This window comes from Anguilla anguilla, chromosome 1 (genome assembly GCF_013347855.1).
Source record: "Anguilla anguilla isolate fAngAng1 chromosome 1, fAngAng1.pri, whole genome shotgun sequence".
NCBI classification, from domain to species: Eukaryota; Metazoa; Chordata; class Actinopteri; order Anguilliformes; family Anguillidae; genus Anguilla; species Anguilla anguilla.
In genome coordinates this window covers 25,386,897-25,409,212 of record NC_049201.1, presented here as the reverse complement: position 1 = coordinate 25,409,212, position 22,316 = coordinate 25,386,897, and the positions used below count along the sequence as shown (strand labels likewise).

At 39.7% G+C, this 22,316-nt stretch overlaps 1 protein-coding gene across 2 annotated transcripts; it reads right to left on the bottom strand.

Moving 5' to 3' along the window:
- Positions 1-673: 673 nt before the first annotated feature.
- Positions 674-21,968, bottom strand: LOC118222255 (proenkephalin-A-like). Of its 2 annotated transcripts, none has more exons than XM_035407689.1 (3): positions 21,862-21,968; positions 4,856-5,016; positions 674-2,372 (listed from the first exon to the last, which is right to left on the bottom strand). In XM_035407689.1, exons 2-3 carry the CDS (start codon positions 4,979-4,981, stop codon positions 1,764-1,766), a joined length of 735 nt encoding a protein of 244 aa, XP_035263580.1. In that variant the 5' UTR covers positions 4,982-5,016; positions 21,862-21,968; the 3' UTR covers positions 674-1,763. The 2 variants fall into 2 exon arrangements, with proteins under 2 accessions (XP_035263580.1, XP_035263589.1); XM_035407698.1 differs by having other exon boundaries at positions 4,856-5,013; positions 21,862-21,938.
- Positions 21,969-22,316: the final 348 nt, after the last annotated feature.

Genomic DNA, 22,316 nt, shown 5'->3' with positions numbered 1-22,316 from the left:
CTCCATTATAGGCAGTCGCGGTATATGGAGGAGATGATGTTTCTTGTACCCATAATGTTTCCTGTCAGTGCAATTGAGATGCAAATATCTAACCTGCATTTTGTTTGCTTTATCCCTACTGGTATGCTTTCTGCTACTCAAGTGAAGGACATCACACAGCAACTGAAATATATTTGGGCCCTTATGATGTATTTTATAAATGTGGACCTCAATAAAGAATTAAATGTAGATATTGTGACTGAGATTGTGGACTGAGACTAAGGGGGAGGGAGATGATTGCTATTGCGGACCAGGGGGGATGGGGAAGATTGTGTTCTCAGACCAGGGGATGGGGGGCTATTGTATTTCATAAGTAGGGGCCATGTAGCCATTTTGCATGAGGCAGAGCCCACCCGCACTGCATATCATGCATACAGGACACGGCGGCACTGTTGCCCTCTTCGGCCCAATCCAGTGATAGGCACCCTAATGATTTAAAATGTGGGGGTGCACTGTTTTACTTCAATAGTATTCCTTTGGACCACTCACTTGAGTAGTCAGTGATTCATGAATCCAACTGATTGCTGCTTATTTTTGCTGTGCCAGTTTTGAACCCACCCTTCAGCAGACCTTCTGTCCTGAGCCCTCAAATGCATGAATCAGAAAAAGAATCACTTCGAGACAGAATCATTTGTTGCATGACAATCCACAAAAGAAATATTAAACTAATTTATTTATCGTTTTTATGTTCATTTTTCTCTGTACATGTTTATATAGAGTACTCAAATAGTTGCACACAAAAATAAATAAGGAAACAAATTTGAAAGAATACGTACACAAACAGGTCAAATACTAAATAGTCTACTCAGCAGTGAAGAAATGTTCCCAGTGATAGCAGGCTAACAGAGTATGTCACATGTGGAAACAGTCCCTTGTTTACCTTATTACAGAATATTCATTTGGCATTTTTTGAGTTATTTAACTGTGTCTGAAAACTGCAAATCGTGGTACCCTCCTTTAAATAGATTTTTTTATATTTACAAACAAACATGGTGAGATTTACAACATGCAAGTCCAATCTGTCTTCTCTACTTGACAATTTAGCTAATATAAAGTTTTGATCATAAACAGGTTTCTTTACCAATATTTTAATAATATTTATGGATTTGGTTACCCCCTTGATGCCAAGTTCAAAATTGGAAAAAGTTTATATTTTCTTTATGACCACAAGGGGGTAGCATTATCAAAGGGATGAGAATATCCTCATTCAAGGTACGATGCAGAGTTGAAGTAACAACCCTGCCAAGGTTTAGCAAATACACTCTAACTTGAACATATAAAGTGCTCTTTTGGTGAAGTGTTTAAAATATATGAGTTGAGACCACGGGATTCAGATTCAGTCTATTTTTAATCAGAAGTTTGCCTAATTGAAATGTTTCAACGGTATGAAACATTCAACAATTAAATAAGCAATAATATCAGCTGGTATTTATTTGTAAGCTGCTTCTGTAACAAACAAAGATGAGCTATCTAAGACTGTAAACATTTCTGTTAGAAATTTTAACAGGTAGCCATGTGACCATTTCCAGTATGGTTAAACTTGTAATGTAGCATATACATTCACTTCAGTTCAGAACTTTATTTCGTGAATTAACCATGTCATTCATTGAAATGTGGGCCTTTATTTACAGAAAGAATGGTCGAAACACACTCTGCGTTCAGTATTTCACGTCATAGTGGCTGTAAGTTATCAATTTTTCATCCCGGGCGTGGGGGGGGCGGAGCTACACCTCGTTCTGTTCCCTGATGTCCGCGGAGACGCTGTCGAACTCGCTGGCGCGGGTGGTCAGGCTCAGGTACTGCTTGAGGAACTCGCTGAAGCGTTTCTGATTGTTCCACTTGCGGGCAGATTTGCGGACGCCTATGAATCCCCCGTAGCGCTTCTGCAGGTACCGGCCTGGGTCCATTAGCTTCCTGTACCCGTGCTTGCCTTTCAGGAAGCCCCCGAAGCGCTTGGTCAGACTGAGGGCTGCCCCATGCCGCTGCCCTTCCCCCGCGCCGTCCTCCTCTTCCTGTCGTTCTTCTTCTTCTTCCTCAGACCCGCGCGGCTCGGAGCGGTAGGCAGTGCTGAGCTGAGCTGTCCGGCCCTCCCTGTCCAGCTCGTCCAATCCCAGCGCCCGCGCCACCTGCCTGAAGTGTTGCAGAGCCTCAGAGTACAGGAGTCCACTGTTTTCCTGATTAGCGGGCAGCAGGGCAGCCAATTCCTCTTTGTCTCTTTTCAGCATGGAGCTCCCTAGTGGTAGGGAGGGGAACTGCGCTTGATCAATGACCTGGCGGCACAACTCCCAGGTAGTGGTCGGAGCAGTACCACCCTCGCACTCCACCAGACAGGCCTGAGGAGATGGAGACACACATGCTCCGTAAGGGAACGTCCTCATTTTACAAGCCTAGTTAATCAGAGTAATGATGTGTAACACAACATCTGTATGTCATTATGCTCAGTGACATGGCAAAAAGAGGGCCAAGAATTTCTCATTAAGTCCAGATACCTCAGCCGTCACCACCAGACAGACAGGCCATGGTCCTGAGGTGTTACATTTGTACATGGTAGGCACCATCTGTCGTTCTGGAGGAATGTTCTAGAACGTATTTGCACTCTGATCCTTCTTGGATTAGAGCCTGCTTATGCACAAAACAGTGTTCCCAATTCTAGAACATATCAAAGTTAAAGATGGTATTGCGGTTTTTACAATTGATTATCTCAGTACTTTCAGAGTTCGCTTTTTCAAAACTCTTCACACAGCACAACAGCACTCTGTGTGGATGAAACTTTGATAGATTTTTCATTGCTTTGAAAACCTTTCACAATTCTTTCATTATTTTCTCACTCAAACACAACCACCAATATACTATATATCTACAGGCCACTCTTTTCAAAACTCTTACATTTAAGTTAAAAAAAAAACAAAATTCAAGTGCACAGCAATTTCCTACATCGCAAATACCACATTGAAACATTGTTGCAGATCCTGAAACGGTAGATAATAATGGTTATGGAGATAATGGTGAAAAAACTGTTGATTGATTTTATGTAAATGAGACCAGCCACAGCTGATTCCGATCTCAGTTTTCCTGGTATTTTCATTTTAATGACGATATATACAGTAAATGGGGACATCTTCAGAATGATTTTTTATGCAAAGATGGGCCCAGCAAGAGATAGAGAAGTGCCTGACAGAGGAAGAATATTGTCCTGAAGAGGGAGAGGGAGAAGGGGATCCATGAGTTTTGGGGAACAACAAAGAGGGAGACCAAGGGTTGCAGTCTCAGATGAGATTTGGACTACTTTAATTAATCATGTGGTACATCATGGTTATTAATGAGAGAGGTTGGTTTGAGAGTGCTGCCACAATCGGGACTGCTCAACAGTAGCATCGGGTGTTAGAATTTTCTAGCAAACCAACAAGTAAGATACGCATCCCCACAATTCATTCAGCAACAACAAGAGATGAAAACTACAGAGCATAACTAGAGAGCTTACTACTTCAAAGACTAACAAAAAATGATGCATCTATTTTAATGCTACCTGTTGTGTTTTTTAGGCAATTGTGTTATGATTGTGTTATGATCAATCTCCCATGTTGGGAGAACGATTGGATTTTGAGACATAGTAGTAGTTCTAGTGCATTTTGGCGGTGAAAAATAATTGCAAAAAACCATTCGTAAAAAAACAATAAATATGTCGTCCCATCAATATGTGCCATCATTCATTTGCTTGCCACGTGACCTTATTAATTTACCCATTTATTTAGCTGTCTTTGCTGAAGTGATCCAGGTTAAATGTCTTGCCCTGGGGTATACCAGAAGAGTTCCATCTTCTAACTACTACCACCCACAATTGGACCAGGTAAGCTTATAGTAAACTTACAAAAGATCTGTGTGAAAGAGGAGGCCGCTGAAAAGAAAGGGGAATTAAAAATGTTCATGGAAAATCAATTGAGAATCAATTAGGCGCCGCAAATGAAAGGCAGGACCCAGGGGCCTCTGTGAGTCAGCTGGTACGGAGGGGTGGAGGGGTGGAGGGGTGGAGGGGGGGGGGGCGGGTGGGCCTGCCCTCGCTGGTCATCCTTGTTTTAGAGCGACTGAACACCCTGGGGAGGTCTGGATCCGAAGGGAACCCTTCCCTGTTGTGCCAATTACCACCGTTCCCACCGCCAGCTGATAGCGCTCCACAGTGTAATTACGCAGAGATAATCAAATCACTGCAGCTGCTTGTGTCTGAATAGACTGCGAGTAAATTACATCCACCATCGCTCGCCGACTCACCCAGCCTGAGAAGCCTTTCTGTCGGAAAAACACCAAACCGTATATCTTTGGCTTTCATTGTCGTTATATGCACTCGGGCAGGTGTGTGTGCATGTGTGCGTGTGTGTGTGTGTGCGTGTGTGCGTGTGTGTGTGTGTGCGTGTGTGTGCACGCAAGCGTGTGGCCATGACTTTTGTATTTTGAAGGTTTCGGTTGCGTGAGAGGAGCCTGTGGTGTTGTGTGATACAAATGTATGCGTTAAGACATTTCAGTGGGCTGAGTGGGAGTAAGATTATCTGGCTCGCTGTATGAACTATAGCCGTCAGCGACGGTAAATTGAGATTTACGTTCCTTCGCGGGGGGACCTTTGCGTTATGCTAAACGGAGCGGTGAATTATGTAACGCGGGCCTGCGCGCCACGCGATAGGGATGCGTGGAAGCTCTCTGGGGACGTGATGGGAATATGTGTCATCATGAGGACAGGATCAGAGACTCTGTGATGAAGACCCACGGGTCGTGCGGCGGGGACACGTGATCTTGTGGGGACGGGATCAGAGGCACCGGGTCTCACCAGCATGTTGAAGGCCTGCTCTTTAGGAAGGCTCTGGCTGCAGGCGAGACAGTCCCTCTGGCACTCGCAGCGTCCTGGGACACAGAGACACAGCAGCAGCAGCAGGGTCCACAAGGGGGTCTTCATGACGCAGAGGGCAAACAATCAGTCGGCAGGGCCTGCTGAACAGTGAAAAAAGAACACAAAGCTGATGGCAATATGCGTTTCATCATAGAAGTACTAGAGGCCTAGAAATAATTTGGCACATATAGCCTCTGCTTTAGCACTGCAGAAAATAATAATGGAGAGCACCATTTTTACACTATGTAAGTTTCACTGATCCACAAAATCTGTGGCTAAGAGTCACTGATCCAAGATTCAGTGTTCTGCAGACACCTCCCCATTACTACAGGTACTGTTCGTACATAATGATTCTACTCTTTTACGATGGGCATTTATCTTAAGATAAGATCATTTGTACTTTACTGAACCCCATGGAGTGATTTGGCCTTTGCATTTAACCCATCCTAGCTACTTTGGAGCATTGGGCAACCACAGTGCAGCGCCTGGGGCTCAACTCCAGTTCTAAGGTCAGTGCTTTAAGTTAAGGACAATGGCAGGAGTATACCTAGCCTCACTTATCATAAGAAATCCACTAAAACACATGGAGAACATGCAAAGTCCACACAGAGTGGATCAGACGAGCCAGGACTCGAACTCAGAACTTCCTTCTTGCAATGCAACAGTGCCAATATGTAAATTATGGTATGGTTTTATACACTGGCACTCATTTCAACTGTGCAACAGTCAATGCTTGTATTTATATATATGGATATATACAGTATACACTACATTTCCAAAAGTATGTGGACACCCCTTCTAATTAGTGGTTTTGGCTGTTTCAGCCACACCATTGCTAACAGGTGCATAAAATCAAGCATGCAAAACATTAGCAGTAGAATGGGTCGTACAGATGAGCTCAGTAACTTTCAACGTGTCACTGTCATAGGATGCCACCTTTCCAACAAGTCAGTTCATCAAATTTCTGCACTGCTAGAGATTCCTCAGTCAACTGTAAGTGCTGTTGTTGTGAAGTGTAAATGTATAGGAGTAACAACAGCTCAGCCACAAAGCAGTAGGCCACACAAGGTCACAGAACAAGACCACCAAGTGCTGAAGCGTGTAAAAAACCTTGTCCTTGATTATACTCACTACAGAGCTCCAAACTACCTTTGGAAACAATGTCAGCACAAGAACTGTTTGTCAACAGCTTCATGAAATTGGTTTCCATGGTCGAGCAGCCGTACACAAGCCTAAGATCACCATGGGCAATGCCAAGCGTCGACTGGAGTGGTCTAATTGGTGGTGTAATTGGACTCTGGAGCAGTGGAAATGCGCTCTCTGGAGTGATGAATCACTCTTCACTTTCTGGCAGTCTTATGGATGAATCTGGGTTTGGAGAAATGCATTGTGCCAAGGATACTGGCCCGAATACTGCCAACTGTAAAGTTTGGTGGAGGAGGCATAATGGTCTGGGTTGGTTTTTCATGGTTTGGCTAGGCCCCTTAGTTCCAGCGAAACGAAAACTTAATGCTACAGCATACAGTGACATTCTAGAGAATTGTATGCTTTCAACTTTGTGGCAACAGTTTTGGGAAGGTCCTATCCTGTTACAGCATGACAATGCCTCATGCACAAAACAAGGTCCATAAAGAAATGATTTGCTGAGTTTGGTGGGGAAAAACTTTACAGGTCTACACAGAGCCCTGACCTCTTCCCCATCAAACACCTTTGGGATGAATTGGAATGCTGACTGCGAGCCAGGCCTTATGCCCAACATCAGTGCACCTCACTAATGCTCTTTTGGCTGAATAGAAGCAAATCCCTGCAGCCATGTTCCAAAATCTAGTGGAAAGGCTTCCCAGAACAGCAGCAAAGTGGGGTGGGGGGGGTGGGGGGGGGTCCAACTCCACATTAATACCAATGGCTTTGGAATGAGAAGTTCAACAAGCACATATGGGTGTGATGTTCAGGTGTCCTCGGTTTTCCCCGTGTTCTAAGTCACTCTGGAAAAGTGCATTAAATAAATACACATAGATGTAAATGTTCTGGTGCACAGCACACTAAAACTTCTCAAAAAACACAAGCGTCGCCTTAAAACCAACAGGTCTCTTGTCATTCCTTAGTAGCCTGTCTCCTCTGAAAGTTTTACTTAGTTATCTCTCATCATCTAGGAAACGGCAGGAGACTAATAAAAAATCATTTTTGAAATGATGTTGTGAGCGATGTGGGATTGGTACAGCTCGGCTCATGAATCTAAAACGTGTCATAAAACATAATTCTGCTGGAAAACCAGCAGGTCTCTGCTTAATATGCTCACTTTTAAGTTAATACTTTGTTGAGAGTTAACTGTATTACATTAAAACAGAGTACCCCAAGCTCATCGGTCAACATTTATTACATTTAAGGGACAGGAGAATGAATGAGTATACTCAAGGTGTAAGTAAATAGGGGCAATGGCTATGATATTAAAGCATAAATTATACAGACATTGACATTTGCATTTATTAACAAGAGTTTTTTTTACCCCTGCACACTATTTTAATTTCCAACCTTTTTTTCCTGATCTTGATTGTTAACTCCCTAGTTAAGTGGCAACCTCAGTTCCATGGTTTTGGTTTTCGCAAGCTGATGGATGTTGTTTAGGAATTAATATTTAATCTAACAACTCCTGGTCTGACGTTCAAAACTTTTTTTTGGAGAGATTTCTAAAAACCACCTGATTTTTAATTGCCTGAAAGGGTACCTGACTTGAAGTCTGGCCCCATAAGGTTCTGTGATAAGCTTATTAATTTTATTTACTTAGGGTGTGAATAACTAGATGTAAGTTTGGCAGAGCTAGCTGTGAATCATTACTCAGTGTGAAATAGCATGTTGCTAAATGTTTTCATTTTTACAGTTCTTTGACTCTACCCCATTGGTAACAGTCCACACATACCCTTGGTAATGTTACCTTACACATTAATTGTGTACAGCTCATCTTCTGAGGCACAATTTCGGAGTCTACATTAAACAGTAGGCAATTAGGGGAGCTCACCACCCCCTTTTCTGCAGTGTGCAAGAGTGCGTGAGGTATAATGAGAACAGGGAAGAAGAGTGAGCAGCAAATTAGGTAAATCTATTATGATAAGACACATAGATACATATCAAATAAGTTACAGTAACAACAAGAATGGAATAACATAACATATATGCATATGACTAGGGTTGGGTAGGGTTGATTATGTGATATCGAAGACTGCTCAATTGACTCCGTGGGAATAGATAGGCCCCTCCCACTGTAATCACTCATGCAAAAAAACTATGGTCTTGATTCAATCAATTTGTCCAAATTTGTCCATCATTTTGTCTTGGAGAAATGCAAAGAAGACATCTAAGATCACAGACCATGAAAGAACTGGCAGGGTAAAATCAGCCAATCAGAGCCATACACCTCACTGGAAGTCATAGTGAGGTTTTTTTTTCCCCATACAGAATGTTTTTCGATTATTAGTAAAGGAAATGTATAATTTGCCAGAGCAGTGTGGTACCCCTCTGAGGGCAAACAAAACAGTGGGAGCATATTAGGTTTGATAACAAAAGGCACAGATCATACAGAACGGCAAGGCGTGATGCAGAATGGGTGAGTAGCAGTGTTCATTTTGTAGAATATAGTTATGAAACGTTTCCCAAACAACCTGTTTTTTTGATTACAATGACAAAAATTAGGGGACAACAATAACTAATTTACTTAAGAAAATGTTACAAAACAAAAATGTCCTGTAAAATCTGTGCTTGCAATTTTGAAAAAAATTAATAAATAAAATGATTTTGCCAAAATGAGCTTTCCGTAGAGATTTGGTGTTTCGCTGTCTGTGATGCATGCATGCCTGTGACTGGCAGAACACCACGCGAGAGACAAGCTCCAGTCTTCCTCTGTAACCAAATATGTGATTTCCCTATTACTCGAATCTGGTTACCAGCCTTTGTCCTCTTGTCTCACACATTGCTCATTGTTATTTAATTTGTCATCGAATAACTATCCAACTCAAATACATGCCCATCGTGGTTTATGGGAGGAAGGAAACACAAGTTTGGCAGCATTTTAACTATAATGTCAACACAAAGAAGACAAATTGTCTGCACAGTTAGGTCAGGGATGATGCCGATACATGCGACTATACACTGTTGGAGACAAAAACCACATATACGAAGTTAAACTAAAATGTTTTTACTCAAAACAATGTGACTGTGACTAAATCAGAAAATGGAGGCAAAATTAACACTGGCGAGTAGTGCTCCACGCAGCCAGACAACAAGCGATCACTGAGCCATATGCCAGCATGTCTGCCTGAGTTTAGACATCTTGCATGTTGATTACCAGGCAGTGTGACCAATGGCAAAATCTCACAGAGGACCCAGCACAACAGCCCAATGAAGCAACACAAATGTATAGAATCAAAAACAACACATTTTCAAATTCGTGTCAGGATTTTACAGTGGCAGAAATAAAAGTCTACTGAAAGGTATTTTCTTGCAGTATGAACATTTTCCTACCCTAGTCTAGATAAATATTTAAGGCCTTATGCCAAGCGATTGGATGCTAAGCTATTTGGCATCAGGGGACCAATAAGGGATATGTCTGTTTGTTATGGTTCGAAATAGAGTACATGTGATTTCTGGTCTAGTGTGATGTCAGCCATGTCCACATTCAAAATGCAACCAGGATGGTCCAGTGTGATAGAGAAGCCAAAGGAGAGCAATTTTTGCTTTTTGTGTGCTACTGACATAGTTCAACTTTTGCATTTCCAGCAGCACACTTTCCCAGAGGTTCATTTTTAAATGCTTGGCTTTTCCCATGGAAAGTTTAAATTAATGTACAGCTCCACTGCTAAAGCTACTTTTCCAGTTGACCCCTTTGGATGACGTTTAAATTTGACTTAGAAGAGAAGACTTTCTCTGCCTGGGAATCAAGAGCAAGCTTCTGTCTAGTGGTGACACATTCAAGAAAACAGGAGAAACTACAACTATGAGAGTGAATTACGATATGTAATTTAAGAAGAAGCAGTTACTTTGATGGTGCGCTTTGAGAATTGTCAAATGTTCCATAGATTTTTCTAAAAGTCAGTGCAGATGGCACAAGCGCAGTGAGAGGCCTTATAGGAGACAATCAGACAATCTGTCATTATTTTTAAGTATCAATCAGCTTCTGGAAGGCGTGTCTCAACCCCACGGGAGCTGTTGTCTCCAGGACGACCAGGTGTGGACAGCACTGCTGGGCACACTCTTTATTGATTCAGCAGAAGCCCTGGTCCAGAGCAACTGCTAGATTATATAGCCTACACTCATTTCAAATGTAATCAAGTTCAAGTCAACAGAAATAGACTTCAAGTCCCCTAATTGTGGTTCAGATGAGTGGGTGATTTACAGCCATAACTTCACCTATTACAAACTCTTAAGGCTTCTCTATTCCCTTTCTAAGTGACATCGTTGTCCAAAGTGGACTAGCGTGCAAAGATAGGAGAGTTTTGTATTTGCTTTGCTCCTTGGTGCCAATGAATTGTGTGCAATTTATTCTAAATACTAGCTGTTATCTTAATGTTCTTTAAAGACGTTTTTTCTTCTTTAACTACGGAATTTCTTCAGAGGTTAGACATTTTAAATCACTTTATAACTTGAGAAATGACTTAGAAATAAATGGGATTATAGCGTGCACATCTGGCAGGATTTCCTGTGAGAGCCAAGCAGATTGTATCTCCTCTTTCTATTAAAAAAGACAGAAGGGGCCCATTTCACTTTTAGTTGTGGCCAATGTACCACGTAGTTATGCATTTGAAGGGCAATGGCATAGTAGCTATCTGAGTAGGAAAAGCACTGAAGTATCAGTACACAAATCCCCTCTTTTCTATATCTTCATATTTGTGTGTGTGTGTATGTGTGTGTGTGCATGCACAGTTGTTTGTTTGTGTGTCTGTGTGTGTGTGTGTGTATGTGCCTGCACAGGTGTTTGTTTGTGTGTATGTGTGTGTGTGTGTGTGTGTGTGTGTCTGTGTCTGCTTGTGTGCGTGTGTGTGTGCATGCACAGGTCTTTGTTTGTGTGTCTGTGAGTGCTTGTGTGTGTGTGTGTGTGTGTGTGTGTGTGTTCACAAGCACTGTAATCCCTCTCATCTCCCTGTTACTCCTGCCACCCACATGCTGCCTCTATTATTCAGTAGCTCTTTCCTCCTCTGATCTAATAACTCACACAGGCACACAGTGGGCACACACAGCATAAATCCGTATTGTTTTGGATTTGGATTTGTCAAGCTTAAATATTATTCGCCCCCCTCCCCCACCTGCCCGCATTCATGTCTGATCTCTGCCATCATTCTGGGTGCCTCTTAGCCCGAGACGGAAAAACCCGGCGATGCCTTGCGTGGCTGGCTGGAAATAAACAATGCATCAAAGGCACGGGGGCCCATCTGGGTCTTTATTGCGCACGGCTCATTTCATCACCCTCTCCTTCAAGATCAATATGTCATACACAGACTCCGCGCACAGGCGGAGCCCCGCTGGATCGCAGTGCCCACACAGGCATCCGTTTTTCAGTCGGGGGGGGCCGCGAACGTACGGACGATCGATCTCACTCATGATATATTTGCGCGTCGGTCGATCGGGACCCGCGGTCGCAGTCCTTTTGACAACTTCACCGTTCACACTCTAGCTAAATGGCGCGCGTCAAAATAATGAGATTTCACTCAATCGGAAGTCAGGCGTACACCAGAATCGTGTGTGTCTGTGAACATACAGGCAAGGGATTTTGAAAAATTGAATGTTATTTGGCAAAATATCACCTTGATTTGTGTGTAAAGAAGCAGGCAAGATGATAAATTATTTAAACTATGCACAAATAATTAAGGAAATGTGAGTCTGAATGTTACACAGTTGTTTTAATTGATTTAATTGATTGAAGAGCTATAGCATATACAAACTCAGTTACTGAATTAACGTTTCTTTTGTGTTGGATTTTTTTGTCACGAGTACAATTTGACAAGTTCATCTTGGTGTTTTCTAAACTCGCAAAAGTGCGTTTGTGAAGAAAAAGAAACTATAAAAATTAAATTTACCGGAATCAAAATGATGGATGATAACTGAATCTGGGCCATTGCCTGAACTATTCACTACGGTTTAAACTGTTCACGTAAAGAAATGTGTGGCGACTATTGAGAAGAACTGACAGTCTACATTAGACAGAGGGACAAGGCAGGGCAATGAGACTCCCTGGCTCTGCCAAAGCAGTTGTGAACAACAACTTTCCTAGTATCCACAGTCCATATCAGTCGTCATATGTATAGACCTTTATTGAGTTTATTACACAGCTGCCACTTTAAGATTTATTGTCAGGACGTTTGCTTTGAGCAATATTGACAACAGAAATGGAAAAATCAATGAATAGACATATTATAAGAATGAGTTCCATGATGTCTAATAGCATTTTGCATTTAAACACACTTCATTTTAAATCATGCCTACATGTAGAGTTTAACGAATGTGTACTGCAGTCTGATTCTGTGCTCAGATTACTTTCATTTAATGTGTAAGAGAGAAAGCCTGCCAGTACTCAAAACTCTTGACTCAAAAATTCAATAAAATCTTTTATCTCCAAACGTATGACAAGATAAGTCTGACACCGGATTTTCACCAGGCAGACCGGAATGCCCTGTTAATAATCAACGCGTGATTAAAAGATTGACGGGATTCAAGTTAATTTCTTGAGTAGCAGACAAAAACAGCTACACATTTGCCCTGAACGATGGGCATTGACCCCACACATCATATTCCAAATACCAAATTAGAAGGAAGACTCTGAGGAAGATGGAGACTGGCACTCAGGCACGCTTATTACCCCAGACAATATCGATGTGTATGTTTTTTGCGATAATTCCTGTGATAATATTTGAAAATTACATTTTTTACAATGCTTTTTATAGCTGTAAGGTTTTGCAGATCTTTTTTTTAATTGCTATTTGTTCCTGAATGTGAAGCCTATCAAATGTGTAAATGCCAAATACCACCATACTTTACAGAAATATACTCCCTTTTAGTAGATAAAAAGAGAAACCACAATAACATTTTGGTTCTGAAATGCATAAACTTTAAACTGCATTATCTACTGACTTCAGCAATCAGGTGACAAAAAGTAATTTCTAATACTGTGGGTGGAAAGAAATGACTAGAATTTTTAAACGAGATGAGATTCAGCCTGACACCCATGGCGCATTAGAAGACACGCTAATTCAAAAAGGCATTAGGCTACAATTTCACACCGGTAATGTATATTGCCTGAACAAATTTATTTTTATTTATTTTCACATATGACATAAATGTATGTTTGGAATAGCACACAGCCAGCCAAATGTGAAGCCATTGTAGCATACACAGTACTGTCTAAGGCTGCTGCAAGAATACCGATTCTTTACTATGTGTGATGCACAGTTAAAATGAAACTGGTGTGTATTGTTTCATTCCAGTCAGTTAGCTATCCCATGGCTATATTGGCCTAATGATACTGGTCTAATTGTGTTTTGCTGGATATAGTTTCCATCTATTATTTTATGGATGATAAACTTATCATTGATGCCTCAATAATAGAATTAACATGCCTCCTTATGTTTACAATATTGCAGGCATAATTTTACTTTAATTATTCAGTTCATAATACTACATTCTTAGGCTTTCCTACCAAGAAATTGAAGGCTCTGTCCTACACTGCAAAATATCCACTATTAATTCAACTCTTAACAAAGATTATATGAGCCCAATAGGGACCACATATATACTGTATGAGTTAACACTGAACATTTAACACTGGAAATGTTACTGTTTAACAACTGATCCAGTTTAAAGCTACATCCAACTATTTGCTTTGTGTGGACTCAAGTAATTGTAAAATAGAAATGTTGCCCATTTGTAAATGAACAAAATGTTCTCACTGAATGATCTTTATTGGCATATTACTATATAATATAATTACCATATGTTTTGGGTAAAAATAATGCAAGACCCTATTGTTGCACCCCAAAGTAGTCTGCTGATTGGCTCCTGCCTAATTTCCCCATTACATCAAAAAAAAAAAAAAAAAAAAAAAAAAAAAAACCAAGACCCACTTCAGCCTCACAAGATGATGGGCCCTTGTTGGAAAATGCTAGCCAAAAATCAAGTGCTTAACTAATATAGTTTGCAAAAATAGGACACCTAGGGCATGATAAATAGAAAACTAAGGAAAACATTGGTACCAGCATTTTACCAGACTTAGCTCAAAGCATAATTTTCACCTAGTCCCTGGGCAAGCTAAAACAACGCTTTAGAAATGCTTATATCGTAAAATAGATTGAACCCTACATTGAAATACAACTTCAATACAAATACCATGGAAAGGAATGTTTTGCTCCAGACAGCAAACTGTACAACATCACTGTCTCTTACAGTATGTATTTATTTAGTCAGCCTCAATGGAGATTGAGGCTTGTTGTTTAGAGGGTGACATGGCTATTTACTTTGAAAAGAGGGAAAATTATAATCTATCTAGGGGGAAAAAAAGACTCACTCTGACAGGGAGAAATTAGCATAAGCGTAGATGGGCCGCAGTGACGGTACATCACTGTCACAGCTGCCTAGTCTTTCAAACTCTTCTGGATTTTGGAACCAGTCTCATCTGAGAGTTAGCCTGATGATAAAATGAATGCATAGTTTCTAAGTGAATTTCCCAGCAGGTCTGTACACATACATTCAAATAAGGAAAGAAAAAAGAATCACATATATCACACATGCTTGAAAGCATAGCATTTCAATTCAAATCAATAAATGACAACTAGTGAATGATGAGGAAAATGATAATAATTCATTTCTGTATAAGTATACAATACAGAATTATATTTCTATACACTTTGTTTTCTTTTGCCTTTTGTACATAAGGTTAACGTGACAAATACTGGCTATCAGGCATACATGCGAATGAGGCATATGTCATGTGACTAGTGTGATTAAAAATGTATCATGTGATCAGTGGTGGACAAAGTACACAATTCCATTACTTGAGTCAAAGTATAGATACCCCTGGTAAAATATTACTCCACTACAAGTGGAAGTTCAGTCAAATTTTTACTTGAGTTAAAGTACTGGAGTACTTGCTTTTAAAAATACTTAAGTATTCAAAAGTACATTTCATTTTTAATGTCAGCGCACTGTTGTATTGTTTCTACGATGCATTTACAGAAGCTCATTTACAGATGCATGTTTACTGTTATTAGATAGCAACACATGATAGGCAGGGGTTAAATTGGGATATGGGAGGTGGGTGGACCCTGAGATCTGGTGGGAGGTGGGTGAAAAAAGGTACAAACCAATGAATGTCTCAGCTCAAAATAGTTGTATCTTTAATGTATTGTGCACACAATTGTAGTTTAAGGAAAACAATGTTTTAAAAAGAATGTATACTATTGATGCAAGTTTTACATAATATAAGTTTATTGAGTGTCATTAATGCTGAGAATTTTCCTTTAAAAAAACTTTCCTTTAAACTAATCATTGACCTCAAACTGTTTTAATTAATTTTCAGTGGTTAACAAACATGCAAACAACTGACTAATCAAATGGGAAGGGACACCGCTTCTTCGCATTGTGATTAAATGATACATGCAATTTAGAAAAATCCGTTTTAAACGTTAAGCAGTGGCGGAATCTTCCCCTGATTTTTCTTGAGTATCAATACAATTAATCCACAAAATAGGCTACTCAATACTATCATATAGTATAGCCAGCTCTCCCCAAATAGGCAGTTTTAGCGAGTAGCCTAGCCTAGGCCGTATAGCCTACATTTATTTTCATTTGCAGTACAAATTTGTGCACATTTTTAATCAACATTATTTGCGGATACACTTCTTTCTCCGCACTCGTATTCATGGCAAATATCTGCAATGCGTAGGCTAGACTGTAAACACAATTGAAGTGCAGGTTTTGTTTTTGCTGGTTATTCTGAGAGCTAGCATAGTAGTTAACAGACTGGTGTAACTTATTTGTTAAGTGTAGCCTAGGCCGTATAGCCTACATTTATTTTCATTTGCAGTACAAATTTGTGCATATTTTTAATCAACATTATTTGCGGATACACTTCTTTCTCCGCACTCGTATTCATGGCAAATATCTGCAATGCGTAGGCTAGACTGTAAACACAATTGAAGTGCAGGTTTTGTTTTTGCTGGTTATTCTGAGAGCTAGCATAGTAGATAACAGACTGGTGTAATTTATTTGTTAAGAGTAGACTACTTAGTGATTCAAACGGATTTTTAACGGATAAATTGAATTTATGATTTAATCCCCCTAACAGGGAATGAAGACGCTGTGTGTTAAGCTACTTGTCATTTGATTAATCCGATCGTTGGCACGCTTGATTATAAAGGAAAATTACTAATGAAAATAGGTTGAGATCAATGACTAAAGTAAAGTTTTGCGCCGCTGAATAAAACGTTATGTATGTGCGAAATATTCAATCCTATCTTAGCTGCTGACCACCAACCTGCTGATTTTGCTCAAGCAATCAAAGTTGCCGTTAATAATAGCCGTGGGGGCTGTTTATTCACCTCTCTTTAAAATGTTGCATAGATGAAATTACATGTTAATGAAACTACCTACCGCCTCCGCCTCCAATCAATCAATCAAGACAATCAACGATATTTTTCTTTCTGTGACTGTCTATATAAAAGACTGTTCCTCCTGAGTTTTTTTTTTTTTCTTTTTCCGTCGGATTTTCGATTGGTTGAGCGAGTAAATGGCTAGAGGAGACACGTGGACTGGAGCCTAAATGGACTGGATTGTCATAGTTATTTGTAAAACTGCCGGTCAAAATTATTTATTTATTTACGCCGTCCACCCCCAATTTAACCCCTGTTGATAGATAGCATTGCTGAAATGTGAAACAGTTGGATGACCCTTCATTTAAATTCCACAAAATTTCATCTGACCAATCCTAGCATAAAAACTGCAACCACTACAAGCTCAGACAACTTCATAATCAGCAAACCGGCTACCGTTAGCTAACGTTTAGTACATACCTCGGCATGCTTTTTCGGGTTGGACGGCGAGTTTTTGAATGCAGCGATGTAGTTCGTGCGCGGTAAGCAGAGCAAACATTTAAAACAATATGAATCTTTTTGAATTTCACAAATCTCAAACCTGGACTTGAGATACGGCCATGGGTGCTCTGGTGGAGAAGAATCATCCTTGTCTTCTGCCGTCGCCGTAATTACAGCCGCGGCGCCACCAAGTTCAAAATTGAACTGTTCGACCACTGGTGCAACAAGCAAGCACTTTGAACTTGACCGACAGCGTATTAGGAGTAGGCAGGCTACTGTGGTTGGTTTTTCTCCTGTGAGGAACACAGCGTGTGGCCAATCGCATTTTAGAAAACAAAAACATATTCAACTGTTGACTTCAAAGCTATGCTTCAAAGTAACGAGTAACGACAACCTTCATAGAAATGTAGTGGAGTCAAAAGTACAATATTTATCTTTCAAATGTAGTAAAAGTCATACGTTTCCAAAAAAAGAAATAGTCAAGTAAAGTACAGATACTCGAAAAATGTACTTAAGTACTGTACTCAAGAAAATGTACTTCGTTACTGTCCACCCCTGCATGTGATGGCCATCAAAAATGACAGCCCTCTGAAAGGAACTGTTTATTATTGGGAAAGGTATTAACAGAGACGTATTTTGGGGTTAGCAGCTGATGCTTTTGTAACGCTGTATCAAATATGAAAATGAGAATTGACAGAAAAATTCAGTTGTAAACCTTTCACATATTATGTTTCCCCCCAAAATCATAAGTTCCTTAGAAAATGGGAAAGGATGTCACAGAGCCCAATATATGACATGATATACAATTGAATGGAAAGTTTACATTATGTCGCAAAAGGTGAACAGATTCACACTCCTGCAATGGTTGCGTCTGGCTTTAATACACTGTGTTCATCTTCTGTGCCTCAAGCAGGGGAAGCTGTGTTAAGATCCACAAGGATCTGCCCAGCAATCATTCACACACCTGTGAAAATCCCGTTCAGAAGATTTGCACTGCCAGTCCATGAGAATCACTGAGGCCCAGCTCTTCCGCTTCTCCAAGTGAGCAAAATTCAGCAGCCCAGTTGATAGGTCATTTAAAAAGGGACGATAAAAACGTTTGTGGCATGAAATGAGAGAGCCAATGAACTAATTCGTTTATAAAATCTGCCTGAAATATCAGCTCTAAACAATCAATTCCAGTTCACAGTTTCTAGGCCACGGGTATAGGAAAAAGACAATGAAAAATCTTTGGAAAGCAAAAAGGTGGATGCCTGTTTCCTGATATATTTATCTGGTAAGTATTTCCCTTGAAAACAACTAATCAGCAGTCGTTAATTATCTAATTATAGTGTCTGGGCAATATGCAATTTATATATAAATATAATATAACGATGTATTTTTAATTGTACTAATACTCCTAATAATTAGTATGCATTGACTCACTTTGGTGCTCAAGACTAATAGTAGTGGTTTTATCCTGCATTAGTTATTATAATGTAATAACAAGGTAATAAGTCATTGATGGTTAGAAGTGACAGAATATGATACCAATTATTGGTGTCTTTGCTTTTAAAACTACTACTACTGCTACTACTACTAATAATAATAATAATAACAACAACATTCTAATCAGTTCAAAATCAGAATTCTATAGCAATCATGCTGTCAGATCATTCTCATTATTTCTTCAATGTTTCAACTGCAAATTTCTTGACATCCTCTAAATTATTCATGGAATCATGCCTGAACAATACAAAGAAAGCAGGCAAACCATAAGCATTGTTAGCAAGGAGAAAAAATCTGTTGGCAAACAAAATGTTCAGTTCATTATATTTGGCTAATTCACAGTAAAATGTTCAGTGTTAAATCAACTGATGCAGTACATTCAATACTTCTTGAACTTATATAAACTCTTTTAGAGTTAAATAGACACAAAATCTTTTTTTACTGAGTAGGATCAAAGAATGAAACATGTTCCTGGTCATTTTTTGTGTCCATCGTTAAACAGTGGACTACACATTTTAAATGGTTTTGTGAAGCATTGTCATTCTCTAATCTAATCCATTCAGTCGGTGTGAAAATTAATTTTACTGCATGAAAGAGTATGATTTGTCCCTCTTTACCTCATTAATTGATATTAATCACCAGCAGTGCATTTATTGTGCTCACAGCTACAGAGACACATAGCAGATTTAAGATTAAATACTGGTTACAAAATGAAGTAAATGAAAAAAAAGAAGAAGAAAAAAAACCAGGGAATTAATTATTAGGCAGGATGCAGCATTTGGAAATGAATAATTTTCAATAACTAGTCATCTAAAACAAAGGTACTTAATTCTGTGGTGAATTCTGAAGTGCAAAGCTGTATACGTTACATCCTGTAGATAAAGATTTCCCTCAGACAGCAAAGTACAGCGATGAAAGCATTCATTTGTCTCATTTAATTAGTGTTTATGCTGTAATCTGAATTTCAGCAAGAATACACTGTAAACTACATTGTGACTTAGGCTGACATAATGCATTTAAATATTCTGACACAGAATCCTGTTTGTACAAACAATGGGATTTAAACCCAGTTATTACTGAATTAACAACAGCTGCTACTGCTCATCATGGCTCTCCCATTTAACTAATTTTAGCAGGTCTGTAAAATGCATTGGACATTAGGGAGCGTGTGTGTTCTCTAGACGGACCTTTCCTTTTCATCTTGCCACTTTTGAACATTATGCCAGGGTCCACAAAATAAATTAACTGAATTCAGTCTGAATTCAAAATAAGCTGGGGTCCACCCCACTGACACCCCACCCTAAAGATTGTAATTTTAATAAGGCCATTATATTTTATTATCAAGACTAACATAATTATAAATATCCGCAGTGGCAATCAGTATAAAGACATTCAATAATCTGGACATTTGATGGCAGACATTTGGATGTAATCCATGTGTCTCATGTAATTTATAATTGCTTTTGCAGGTCAAACCATGATGTCAAACAATCTGGTGGGTTCATATTACTGTATATGAACATATACTTCACTCAAATAGACAAATCCATCAGCATACATGTGGTAGTCATCAATCGGCTCTTAAAATAAAAATAAAAAAAGATCCTAAACCCAAATTGGAAAAGCTTACACAATACATAAAAATGCCCTAGGAAATAATGTCAGGGAAATACTGTATGGCAACTTATCATCGGAATCTCTTGTAACAGGAGGTCATGGGGGAAAGGCCTAGGTATTAGTCTCTCACTGGAATTAAGTGCCAGACTTTCTCTGAAATTAAATCCTCAGTTATTGATTTTGTCATTTATGAATGTACTTACACAAAGCCACAAATCCAGAAAATAAGCTATTTCTCACTCTTTGAATACGGACAGATCACAGGCTCCTCGCCATGTTGATATGGGGACATCAATGATAGAGTGAGTGTTTAAGACATCAGGATTTTGAGATTCCATCACCCCGCGCCAGACACTAAAGCAGTATACCTGTCAGTATCCTTATCAGGAAATGTCATTTTATGTGATGATAAACAGGATCACCATTACCGCTGCGAAAAATAAAAGAATAAAAAATAATACTAAATAGGTCGGCTCTTCTTCAGTTCCATCTAAAGCCAAAATCGATGAGGACAGTTTCTTCTAACGATCCTGAAATTACTCATTTTCAATTTTAATTATAGTTATAGCAAAGGAGGCAAGGAAGAGACAAAGTCAATTATGTGGATCATGGGAGATGTCTATTTCTCTACAGAAGAAAGATTAATTGACAATATTCTATTGATATGACATTAATATAGCAAATTATTCACTGTGGATCCATACCCATATTGATTGAATTGGGCTTAAAGCATAAGGTAGGGGAAGTGATTTAAGAATCCATTTTTGTAAACACACATAAAATGTGTGGCGGCACTAGCAGTAAATAACCAAGACACAACTCTGTCTCTGAGTATTAAATTTGTCACTGCTATAAAGAAAATTCAATCTTACACAAACCTAGCCCTCTACATCGCTTCTAAGTAGCACAAAGAGAAGCTCACCATTCAGAGCAAAAAATCTTAATATTTAAGCTAGGACTGAACTCACTGACCCCAGACCGACTCTTAGAGACAACAGTAGAGTATTATTATGGTCTGTATACATATGAAAGTTTGTACAAGCAGCCATATATGAAGCTTTGGTTCAATTGGGATTTTTAACAGCACCCTTCAGCTACTAAAAACACTTGAACAGAAAGCAGGCTTCTGATAGAAACAGAGGAAGCAGGGAAGAGATAACATCCAGAGGATGTGGATTCGGTACTGTGTGTGGTGATAATCCAGCACGCAGTAAGCATGTAGTGTGAGGATCCATAAGTTAGCTCAGAGCTGTGTTTGCAGCCTCAGAGGTGTGTTTCAGAGATATGCTGGCATATTCACAAGCATACACAGTAAAATGTCCAGTGTTAATTCAACTTTAACAGAGTCCTGTTGGAACCATATTTATGCTGTAAGAGTTGGTTTAACACAGAACATTTTACAGTGCATGCTTGGGAATATACCAACACCTTGTGCTGATCATTTTTGGAAATACAACATTCATCTGATGGAAGCTTTTCTTGAAAGCATCAAGGAAAAATACTAAAAATATACTTGTTTTTTTTCCCTTTAATTGTATAAGGATAGCTAAAGTATTACATAGATAACATCGCTATAAACAAAAGGGGTCACTGACAATTTAGAAGTATAAGCAGGGACTCTGCATGAAAACCAATTAACTGTTTAGCCAATCCCAGTACAATGCGAGTCCGGCACAATTCAGTTCCAATTTCATAATCCTGAGCAAAAGGAAAGTTAAAAAGGCCAGGAAGCACACGTGCTCTCCTCAGCTTCATCAAACAATCCAGGCTTACCTGTCTTTGCGGTTGGGATAAGTGTCCTGGTGTTTTGGAAAGGTTGCCTGGCAGTAGATTCCTGTCTTCAGCCTCTGTTTGTTACAACTAAGTACATGCTGTCAGGCTGGCTTTTTATAGTGACACACCCCTCCCCTTAGCCCAGCCTCCCTCCCCCTATCCTCCACCCCCTTTTACAACTCATCTCTCGCACAGAGACAGTAACCACAGTCAGGGAAGAGTCTATTACGCATGAAGTTGGACAGAAGCACATCACGGAGTCGGTACTAACGTACGAACCATCACCTACGTCACGATTACGCTTTTTTGGGAACAAACAAGGGGGAGCTAAAAATATACATTTCAGTCTGTGCATGTCATGTACTGCATTCCGAAGGACCTCCCCTGCCTCCCCCACCTCTTCCATCCCGTCCATTCTCGCAATCTTTATGCACTGACGCGCCAGGTTTCCCGAA

Bases quoted from the DNA above. Each gene is read 5' to 3' on its own strand.
- LOC118222255 (XM_035407689.1), bottom strand. From the start codon at position 4,981: ATGAAGACCCCCTTGTGGACCCTGCTGCTGCTGCTGTGTCTCTGTGTC. The intron at 2,373-4,855 runs GTGAGACCCGGT...CCATCTCCTCAG, and splicing joins AGCAGGCCTTCAACATGCTG to GCCTGTCTGGTGGAGTGCGA.